We start from the raw sequence: 12,229 nt of genomic DNA, 5'->3' as shown, positions 1-12,229 counted from the left end.
CTTTTCTTATGTTCATTTATATTGATGTCACATTTTACAATGATCATTAAATTTGCGACAGTATGTGAAGTCAACTAGTAGTGTTTGAGTATTCCATAAGTTACACTCTATCATTTTATTAACACTGTTGGTTAGAATGTTTAATAAATTGATTACTTTTTAATTTTATTCTCAAGATTGTTTTGCGTTTTTAGTTTGATATATGTATTTAGGACTAACCTAATTATTCTAAGCTGGCTAAACATTGTGAGATTTAGTGAAATTATTACTGAAAATAATGTTAACAGAAAGAATATCCAAATGAAAAAATAATGTATTCTAATCTTATTAAGAGCATAAGAAAAGTTTACTTAATTAGCTGTGTTCAGTATCAGGTACATTTGCAGTTTTACTTTGTTTGCAAGTTACTATTAATAATGGTCTTTTTCTTTAAAAATGATGCATTTATTAGAAAAAGAAATCTCGTCAGCAACATATTAGTTTTCTCTTGTATACTGTAAACACAAAAACAAATTTATAACAATTCACAACATACTAAGCAATACATACTAAAATAAATGTAAATGTTGCTGAAGTTATAAACCAATGCAACTGTTGCATGGTAACATTCAAAATACAAACATAGCTAAAACTGCACTTGAAAATAAACTAAGAATAATTTGACAGTTTTGTTTTGTTCTCATGGAAGTCTTTTGGCCAAATTGTTGATCAATTTATTCTGTAAACATCAGGAAATTATTCAGTTTTTTAACATACCAGGAGCTTGTTTGTAACAATATTAACAAATTTTAAAAAACAAAAGTGTTCAACTGAGTATTGTGTGACCCATTTATATTTAACATGAATTCTTATTTTACTATTACCATGGCTTCTACATTTAGTGATACCATAGCTCACACCCTGCTGGCACTGTGGCTTCGGGATGACTTGATATGCAAAAGAAGTTTTGGTTCTTGTCCACTGTGAATTCAAGTCTTTCATGCAGCTTTTGAGCTCTCCTAGTTCTTGAGCAGATTTTTCCCACTCCTGGAGGAAGCTGGTCAGGAAGATTAAGATTTTTATGGCATTTTTTTCACCTTATTCCAATACCATGTAATCTCATACATTCTGGTTATTCTTCAGCCTTCATCTACATTCCTGGACTTGGTGACACAAGTTTGTTACCTTTTGCCATTTTTTCCCATGCCTTTTGATCCCTCCCCTTTCCTTTTTCAAGATATCTCTTCCTTTGATTATATGGTTATTTCTATTCTCCTAATATTGGGGAACATGCTAATTATTTTATGGAGCAGATGCATTTGGGGTTCAACATATCTCATCCTCTCTGTACTTTCAAGTCTCATGCTTTAACATACCATTGCTCTGCAGCTTTATTCTTTGATTCTCAAGATTTGAAACTTTTAATTCAGGTTTGGGATTCAGATCCCAATACATTCATTCATTCTCCCATCTTCATTTTTAACCTTTACCATCCTTTTTCATTGCATCTAATCCATGCAGCTCCTCTCAAGGCTTTCCATCGTTTCCCTGAGGGTTGTTTTTATAGATACATTTTTTATCCTTTTCTTCATATTGGTACATTTGTTTTGTTTTACCCTTTCCTTCCACACCTATCTCCATTGTTGTTGGGATCTTTTGAGTGAGATATACTTTTAATTCTTGTTCATTTACCCCTCACATATTTACATGGTTTACTTATGACATCATTCTGTGTTACTCTGTTTTTGTCACAGATTCATTGGAGGACCATGTAGAGGCTGCTTGACAGCATACTTCCCTGTTCTTCCTCACTACTCAGCTGTTCCAGATTTGTCCTGTTCCCATCCCTATATTTTATCTTTTTCCTTCCTCTCTCTTGCTGTAATTGCTCACTGTCTTGTGTGATGTATTCTGATCCAATAACTCAACCCAAGTGTTGTATTACTGATTTTTTTATTAAATAGCAAGTAATAAGTGACCTTCAACTATAATGAAGAAAATAACAATTGAAAGTATACAATATGACAAAACATTTAATTAGCATGATACACAACTTGATCTGGTTAGCAAGAACAACATATCTTCCTATAGCTCATATATAAAACACATAAAGGCCACATAAAACATATCAAAGTGAAGTAGTTATAAATGCAGAATTGAATTGAAAACATGTCAATCTATGAAGAATTCAGAATAGCATCGACACCTGCTTTCTCAGATTACAGTTCATTGAACATAAAAGTATTGTTTACAAACAAAATTGCAAATTTTATTATTAGATCCAAACCCACATGGTGAATCGGGGAAATTCCCACAAAAATCAATATTTTTGTTTATGATCAACAAAACTTAAACAGTTGCTTACCGACTTTGGGGTGAATACAGCCAGCCGTAGTTTGAATAAAAAACAAACAAACAAAGAGGAACAATCCAAATCTTTAAAGTTTCTTGTGTCTGCTTTGTGATAATGACAATATTTCTTGTAACAGTCTCAATCTCATGTGGATCTGATCCAGCGTATGGACCCTTACCTCCTTTATACAATACTGTGTAACTTTGTGCAATATTTGAATTGGTATCTAACACTCACACGTGCAAATACATTCAAAGGATTATATCATTAATTAAACAGTAAGCCATAGAACATTGTTATATATTTGGATAAAACTGCATATAATGGAATCTGAAAGAAATCTGAAGTTACAACTTTATTTTTAAATGCACAAGATTCTCATTCCACAAAGGTGATTTAGCTAGGACTGCTTCTAACTAATACAAATTATCATTTGGCACTGAAGACACTTGAAACATTGCATGATACAAAATAGATAAATAGTTTTGAGCAAAACTTTCATCAAAACTTCACACTTGCCTGGGCCCTCATAATGAATTCCAGCAACAAGTCTACATATTAATATATTACTCATTACTGTCTATCATGTTTTCAATTTTGTATCCACTGTAATCCTTATTCCTTGCATGATCTTTCTCCAATTGCACTAACAGGTTGGGTTTGCCAGCTTATCAGTTTGGCATGTTTTTTCTTGTTCTCCAATGCTTGTCCTCTTTTACAGGTCTTCTTTCATCAGATTTGACACCTCACTAAGTTTCTTGGTGTTTATTTCCATCGTTTGTTGCAGGAGATCATCCAGGTTGGCATGTGAACCATGTCACACACTGTTGTCACCCATTATCTAAATCATTTGGCCATCTTTTCCTCAACTAGGTACTGTCTGCCTCCTGTCACCATCTTACATTCCTCAGTTCAACCATGAGCAGATTAGTTTTCCTTTTCTCTTACAGTAATCCTGTGCTTTGGTTTGGATTCCACTCTGTGGTGAGTGGTGCCTGTGTTTACTTCTTGGTTGATGATTTCCCATCCTGCTTCTCCTGGATGTCACTTTCCAGGGGGTTTGATTCTAGATGTGCATTGAAATATATGCTGTATTATCTTTAAGGTCTATAACACCCACTGCTGAGATTGGATGTTCTACAAAACCAGTAGTAGATTCATCCTTGTATTATATTGTGTAATGAATATTACCATCCCAGACCTTATGAAGTTATAGACTATTGTAAGTAAAGCAGGAAGGGGATTGCTTCCCATCCTTTCATTGTTGGTTGAATACTTCAGGTTTTTGGTATAGGGTTCTGCAGTCACCAATTGCACTTTCTCTGGTGATGGATTTCTCCAGAATCCTTAGCACACTTTTTACCCCTCTTCTAGTGGAGTAAGGGATTTCTTACCACTTTCCAGCTTCTAGTCACTGGGATGGTGGATTATGGTGGATCTTGAGAATGCTTAATCCCACTAATTTGAGAGTAGGGCTGAGGTGTTCTGCTGGTGTAGTTAGTGTGTAGTATCTTCTTACCACAAACCTGGTGTACAATTCCAAGTTCTGTATGGTTACAGTGTCAATGAATCCATTATATGGAGTTTACTCTCTGACTGGGAACCCTCCTTCTTGCTGCAATCTGGATGGTAGTTTTTGTGCTTGCTGGTGTTGGTTGGAGCTGAACCATCCAACATAGTCCTCACACATGTGGTTGGGACCTTTCTTCGACTGCAGACTACAGAATACATTCCCAAGCCTTTTTTTTGGACTGGAATTGAGCCTTTGCATTGCATTCCACTTTTGTATCATTACCTAGGTGTCAAATTCTCAAGTGGCCATCAGCCATTTTTGCACCATTACCTAGGTGTCAAATTCTCAAGTGGCTGATGTTGGTTGTGTACTAGATCTTATTTTACTGTTGTTCAGATGTGCCATTTCTGGTGCCACCAGGTTTTTGATTGCAGTTGACTCAATTGTTACAGCCTGACACACCATAGCCACTTTACACCATTGGTGCATTCATTGTTTTGTGGCATGTTTCTTCACAACCAGTGAGAAGTATACATGGTACAGGTGCAATGCAGTTTCCCATGGGTGTGATCCCATCCATTGATGTTGGACACTCCATGGACTGTCTTCAGACATTTTTTGAAAGCTGCCCATCAAGATAATTTTCACCAGTCCTTTCGCCTTTTCAATGTGGAATTTTAGGTATTATGTGAGAGACGTTTACATTTTCTTGAACTGAAAATGTATTTATGACTGACACCTATCTTCTCCCACATTTCTTTTCTATTCTCCTCACCTCCAGTGCTTATTTTTTGCTTAATCTCAGAATGGAGGGAATCAGCTATATTAGGAGGGTGTGTTGCACTCCTGTTATTAGAGGGATGTACATGCTAATTTTCATGCTACAATGCAGCTCTACCAAATGAAATATGTGGAAGTAGGTGGAAGTGCAAAGCTGGTGGTTAGCAAAAATTTGTACCTATAGAGGGCAGTAATTATCAAGAAAAGATATTCTGTGAAAAGAGGTAACTGTTTATCAGAAATACATTTTCATTGTAGGAGAGTGTTAACTTTCCTCCAGTATTAATTATCAAAAATACCACAAGAACACTTTAAACTGAAATGTGGATTAACATTTTTTTCTCACCTTTTCACAAGTTCATTTTTATTAAAGGTTACAGATAACCAACTATCAGAAAGTTCAGTGCAATCACAAACATTTAAGTGGAGTATTAGGAGAATGTTTCGGGTCATATGCCTACCTTTCCTATTTTTGTTTTGGCTTACCATACCCAACTGTTCCCAAGAATCCAAAAGGTCAGTGAAATATTGTTTGTCTAATTTATTATTAATCATACAAGTAAAGTTAATATAGGTAAAATCTATTTGAATGCTTAACTTCAGAAAATATCATGCCAGAAGTTAATGTGGAATGAATGAACCTACAGACATGGTATTTCTTAGGAAAATATAAGGGTATAACAACATAATTATGTAAAGTTGGTTTAATGTTTTTAAAATTAAATAACGTAGTCTGATGCTTCTTTGTGAATATAAATATTACTCTTCTTTTTGGATGTTACCTAAAATACTATACAATTTGCAAATTTAGAAATTACATTATTATAAACTTTATAAAATAGGTATACTTATTTATGCTTGTATTGAATTCTATAATGTTTACAGTGTCCTTTGTTCATGATAAGATTTATTGTTATTATTTATCAAAAATAATACAGTTAAAGCATCTTCTCATCAGGAAATGGTTTTGCCTTTCTCTGCTGATGTGCCTTGTATGGATATCTGCTACTAGTTTTACAGTTGTTGTTTTTGCTTTAAAATTAACATGTCTTCTCAACATGGATGCTTTTATTACTGGAGTAACAGTTATATCTTTTGGACTTCTGATACCGGTATGCACATGTTTAAATTTTATGTGTATATAAGGTATATATATTATCACATTATATGTAAAAAAGTTTAAATATTCATGTAATGCAATACACAACTAACTGTAATTTTAACGTCTCATTTGTTGGTGTTTGAAATTAACTCTAGTAGATAAGATAAAGAACCTTTCATAGGTATAGTGAACCTTTATATAATTTCTTTGTAGTTAATAGACAATTTTATACAACAGAGAAATTCTCCTGTTTTATAAGAAGTATGATAAATGAAAATTAAAGTTCTAAGAACTGGAAAACTTCAAAGGAATTTTTATTGTTTGTTTGTAATTAAGCACAAAGCTATGAGATTAAGATTACAATATTGTGTGGTTCAGATCCCTATCCAACTATTTATCTCTTTCTTTTGGATGTGCTCCTCCCAGCTTCTGCTCATGTCTACAACATCCCTTTCCACACTGGGCAAAGAGTATATCTGGTAAAAAATGGTGCAGGCACCCATGTATGATTTTCTACTATGAGGATCTCCTATTTTAGGGTGTCCTCAGGAGATTTTTGAAGGACGCTTTGTTCTTTTCCTCACACCAGTCTCTCTACCTACCCAATGTAGTTTTATGTGAGAGGAGGTAATTTACTGTATCAGAAGTTATAATTTTCCTATATTAAAAATATATTTCTGATAGATACATATCTCCTCTCACACTTCCCACACTTTCTTTCCCACTGAAAATGAGTGCTTCCATTTTTTACCAAAACTTGATGATTTGCATGTGAGATGCAGTTGGACCATGCTTATCTTGGGATAGGTGAGAGCTGAAACTTTGTGTCATATGAAAAATGTTTGCATACAGAGGGCAACACTGAACGAGAATAGCTATTTTTATGGGAGGCAGTAAGTTTTTATTTGAAATACATTTTTAGTACAGGAAAGTTATTACTTAAGTCACTTGGAAAATTAGTGTTATCATCAAGTTATAGATTATATGAAAAACTGATGATATAAATGTTGGAAATGAGGCCTCCCCAATTATTTAAAATCAATGTACACTTATTTTTATTTTACATGTAGCTTATAAGTATTATAGATTATAGGCTTGCTTCTTCAGTGCAAAAAAGAAAAATAATCCTTAAAAAAGCTAGCTTATAATGCTACAGCTCCAGTGTATCTCAGAAGAATTGCTTGAAAATTCCAGTGTTCACAAAAGGAAGTTACTCTTTTGTATTTTAATATCAGTGTTAACATTAGTTTTGTGGATGACTATATATATATATAATTATGAAAAACCACATATAGAGAGAATCAATTGATCTAGGAAAATAATATTCACAACAGATTAAGATATGCTAAAAGTTAAACACATAATACAAAATATGTGTTGATTACCTCAGAAATTTGTGTTTCATGGTCTATCTACATGGCTGTTTGAGCTCAAGTAATCAAACCCTTAAACTTTCTTCAGTATACTGTTTTTTCATTTTTGCTGTTTTTTGCAAAACACTACTTGTCCAGTTCAATGCTACATTATATGCCAGACTAACTAATTCTCATTGTATGAATAAACATAATGCCAAATGTATGCACACTTACTAAGTTGAAAATGTCTGTTTGAATACTGTGGCCATATTCTTTTATTGTACTTGTAATATGGCTTTTATTAAAGCAATAAATTTATGAACATGTTTATTTGAACTAAATTATTTGACCAGTTAATATTTTCCTTTTGTGTTACATTAAAATTTCTCTTATATCATTAACTAGTACTTTCAAAAGTACATACTTAAAATTTTAATTAGACCTAAATATGTTTTTAATGCCCACTAGTTAAAACTTAGCTGATATAAATATTTAAAGGTAGTTACCAACTTTCATTCGAGTATGCATAGAATTCAAATATGATACTGCACTTCCCCTCACAAAAAGCTTTTTTTTTAACTTGTACTTCCATCTATCAGCTCAGATTTATCCTGCCATTAGCCTTGCTCCTTCTCTTCTTGTGGAATGGTTATGATTAACTCTGACAATTCATCAGTTGTAAGACGTAAACCATTAGGGTAGGGATACCCATTCTAGGTCTTTTTACTTTCATACATTGGACCTGCTGTTTTGGACTCATTTCCATAGAGTATGTCTCATAGCTTGTCATGTGCTACTATTTTCAGTGCCAAACTTTCTCTCTTCTGATCCCCATGTTCTCATCATTTGACTCTGTCAGTCTATGCTCTCAGGCGATACTGGTCTCTTCTATTTTCTGTTTGTTAATCCTCCTCTTCATCTCCTTCCTTGTGTCCTCTCATTGATATGCAACACTCCTTTTTGTCCTGTTGGTGACACCTCTTTATCCTGCATAGTCCTGGTTTCCTCTCCTTGTCACTTGGTGTCCAGAACCCTCTTTCTCTACTGTGTTTCTTCTTATTTCTTTCTCCAACCTTCTCTTCTTTTACACAGGAGTGTCATCCCTTTATTTTTATGTTTGGAATTTGCACAATCTGTCAACCTTAGAACCAGACTTTCTGATTGTGTTCCCTTATTATCTCATTCTTGTCATTTTTCAACTCTGACTTTCTATCAATGGAAGCAGTGAGTGTTTTGATGTTGGTCCATCTGTCACTTTCTTCCACTAGGACATCCTACTGTAGTCCACCTTTGAGCCTTTTTCATATGGTTGTTTGACCATGGATTGCCATTCTACTTTATATTTGGTTATTGGGTGGTTTTGTCAACTACATTTCACTTTTCACTTTATCTCCAAATTTTTTTCATGTTCTCTTCACTTTTTTCTAATTCTTTCTTCTTCACTGATCCTCTCTTCTGACTTCCATGCCTGATTAAGATCTAAATGTAGTTTTACGTGCTCTCACATATGCCCTGTTCATAGAACTGACTTCTTGTTCATTGTACTTTCTTTTAAAACAGAATTCCTTATTCTTCTCACCTGTGATCTCTGTTGTTCAGATGTGTATGAAATCAATGCTTCTTGCATTCTCTTTCATTGGTGTTATTTTCTTCTTTATCTCATCTGGGCTTTTTTTGTAGAACTTCAGCTGTTCAGAAAGGTAAGTTTTATGTTCCTCCTGTGTCCTCCCTTCTATTTTTCACCTTTGTGCTTCTTCAGACCTGGATTGTTTTCTATGTCTGGAGTGGGCTGTGTAGTGTTGAGTTCCCATCATAATTTGTTTCTACCTTGGGATCCCTCTTCATCTAGGGACCTCTTGCTTTACTACCCTTACTGAATATGTCTTCCAACTCTTCCAGTTGGTGTATTATTCCGTGAACATTGATGCTCATATTTTCCATAACATTTTGTCACCTTTTTCACTCTCTTGCATCTCATTTTCACTGATATTTATATGAGATCCTTCAGCTTTGCATGTTCACAACACCATACATGTTTGATTTTGACCCACTCTGATTGCTGTTTAGATTCAAAAATAGTCATGATCAAATTCTAATCATCCCTACAATGGTTGGGACTCTTTTTCCTTTCCCTTTGTTTTCTTCAGGGAGAAGAGTATACTCTGGACAAGATGAGATGTGGCCTTCCACAGTCTCACAGGTGTTCTCCTACAGAATCCCTGCTAGCAAGTGCTACACTCCATGGGCTTTCCCATTGAGTGCTTTCTGAAGTAAACTTATCTAAGTTTAACATTTGCACTGGTTTCTCCACTATTTCAATGTGGGAATCTTGCTATTCAGTATTCAGACATAAACTATCATTTCAGAAGTTAATATTTTCCTTACCTGAAAACATATCTCCCACAGACACTTACTTCTGCACACACAGTAACAAGATCCCCCATGTGTCTGCTCGGGAGACTTGCATACCACTAGCCTTGAGCTAACTCCCACCTAAAAATCACATCTAACATGAACTGCACAATACATTATGACATCATCATGTGACAATAGTCCTTTACTCATAGGATAGCAATGCAACCTCCTTCTGCATTAACTTTCCATAAGCACTTGAACTCAAAATAACTTCAGTCTTGCACAAGGCAAGAAGAAAGTGTAACAGAAGTAGGGAGGATAGGTGGGATGGTATGAGTGGTGAGTATCTATTGCAAATAGGAAGATGTTTTATAATACATTACAATTTTTTTCCCCTTCTTGGAATGAAAATCTTTTATTTTTATAGCATTTGAACTAAACTACATGGGAAATATGGTAATGACCTTTTTTGTTACAGATGTACATTAGACAGAGCCTGGTGGTTAGGGTATTTACTAAAGGTTGCTGGTTTTATTTTCTGCTTTCCAAAAATGCTCACCCTTTCAGCCATAGGAGTGTTATAACGTGCTGTATATTCCACTCCACTGTTTGTTAGTAAAATTAGCAGCCTAAGGGTTGGCAACTTTCTATTTAGCCATTCACCACTAAATTAAGGATGGCTACATGGAGAGAAGATAGGTGTCACCAGGTAAAATCTATCAGAGAATAACAAATAATACACTAGTATCTAAGGTGCCAAAGTGACCTAAAGTGGTCTTGGGACTGTAAAAACAAATGTTAGAGAGATGAATATTTAATGTTGTATGCAACACGAAACCTTTGAGCTTCCTATTTCAAAACATTTCTTGTATGTATTTGTTTTATGTCACTTATTTATGAACTTACCAGGTATGTTAAATTACAGATGTTATAGTCATGATTTTTGTCCATTACATATGACTACTTGTATGATTTCTGTTAAGTGTATTCTTACAGCATTATTAAGTGAATTGGCTTTTTTGTGCAAAGGAATTTTATAAGAGTACAAGATTTTAAAAGTACAGTGAAATTTTGCAAAACAAAATCATAATTAATAAACCATCATGAAAAATTAATACATATTAATTTTACACAGTAACTTGATTTCACAGATGTAATCGTTATTCATACATTGTTAAACATAACATAAAATTTAAGAATAACAAAAGGCCTGTTGATTCATCTAAGCCATTTTATTCACTAAACTAAAACATAAACATAGCCATTTCTTATTCAAATATTTATTAAGCCTTCTCCTAAACTCCTTCAAAGTTCTGTATCCATAAATTATTTAAATGTAATCATAATAATATTTTTGTTTTTATAGTGTTAACTATCAAATTTAACTTTTTTTTTTAATTTGGTAGTATTATACACATGAAGAAAATTAGTGTATACATTTTTTTTGCATATTGACCTTAAAAAAATTTTACCTTTATAGTTCCATTTCTAGAATTGTGACATCTGTTTTAAGGCACCCAAAATCTGTTTTGAAAAATGTGTTTTGTTTGCTAAGCAGGATGCTTTCAGTGCTTTTGTTTCTGCCAAGAATGGTTATGGAAGTAGGAGGATTTTAATGACTCAAGCCAGCAACATGTTCAACATCACTGTAGTGCTTGGTTTTTCTTATTTATTGTATTGCATTAAAAAGTTTGAATATCACGTGCCATTGTTAACAAGAGAATACTATGTAAGTATAAAGCAATATTGTATTTCCTTTTTTGTTTTCTAAACCTGTTATATATAATCTATTGTTTTTTTCTCCATATATTAATACTTGAGGCATAAGCTTATTTATAAGCATTATTAGAGCCATGTAAATCAGAACCAAAATTCGTGGATTTTCTAATAAGCATTTAAGTTTCTATGAATTTTTAAAATTTTGATATAGTAAAAATTTAACTGTTTTACAATTATTTATTACAATTGTTACATTATTTTTGAAATGTCATGAGTTCAAAAGTACTTGTATATGTAAATGTAGGCTTCTTGTAGCATTTGAATGTCAATAAAATTAATACAGTTTATCATAGAGTAATAAATATTAGTGGATATTATGAAATAAACTCCAAGGAAGACAAATTAATAGTCACTGGAAATGATTACCACGGTATGCTGTCATTTCAATGTGATGAACATTCACTTCATTTTTGGAATGAACTATTGAAATGATGTTATAGACAGCTGAACAAAGCTATCCAAACTTCAGCATGGCTACATGATGCTGTATAGCTAACTTGACTTTAGATATTGCCAAGTTTTATTCAGCTATCTATCATGTCATCCCAAGGATGCAGGCTGTTTTTATAATGAATGTCGGCCACATTTAGCCAGTAATACTCAGTATTATAAAATATATCTGTCATATTCTTAAAATTGTTAAAATGTTATCACAATTGTTTTATAAGTATCCTTATAGGTTTAAAGAAGTTTTACTATACTGCTTTTACATGGTTTAAAATATTAATTCCAAACATTTGACCAAATTAATGATGAAACAAATTTGCATAAGAAAACAGCATTTTAGCTATTAAAAAAGTGTAGAACAATTTGGAAGTTAACATTTTAAAAACCTCATACCTTATCCATTAAAAGAGAAGGTTCAAAGTTGAGCAAAATATTCATCATTTTACACATTAAGGAAAATGTCATAAAATTCTCCCTTGTAATTCATGCATCATTTCAGAATCAGTAATTATTACATAAGTGAGCCCCAGTTGCTGGAAATTAGGAAGCAATGAAACATCTCTTAA

General features: G+C 33.3%; 1 protein-coding gene across 7 annotated transcripts in view; it reads left to right on the top strand.

The window, feature by feature from the left end:
- The window catches only part of LOC143225556 (uncharacterized), a 51,822-nt gene that overhangs the window by 37,006 nt on the left and 2,587 nt on the right, over positions 1 to 12,229 (top strand). For 6 of the 7 annotated variants that reach the window (XM_076455220.1, XM_076455218.1, XM_076455223.1 and 3 more), the window contains 3 exons: positions 4,999 to 5,141; positions 5,584 to 5,737; positions 10,996 to 11,166. In XM_076455220.1, the coding sequence (XP_076311335.1) occupies positions 4,999 to 5,141; positions 5,584 to 5,737; positions 10,996 to 11,166 (468 nt within the window). The remainder of the gene's footprint in view (positions 1 to 4,998; positions 5,142 to 5,583; positions 5,738 to 10,995; positions 11,167 to 12,229) is intronic. The other variant, XR_013013921.1, reaches the window with a different exon arrangement.

The sequence above is a fragment of the Tachypleus tridentatus genome, chromosome 9, assembly GCF_004210375.1.
Source record: "Tachypleus tridentatus isolate NWPU-2018 chromosome 9, ASM421037v1, whole genome shotgun sequence".
NCBI lineage: Eukaryota > Metazoa > Arthropoda > Merostomata > Xiphosura > Limulidae > Tachypleus > Tachypleus tridentatus.
The sequence above is the reverse complement of the archived record's forward strand: the minus strand, read 5'-3'. Positions and strand labels throughout refer to the sequence as shown.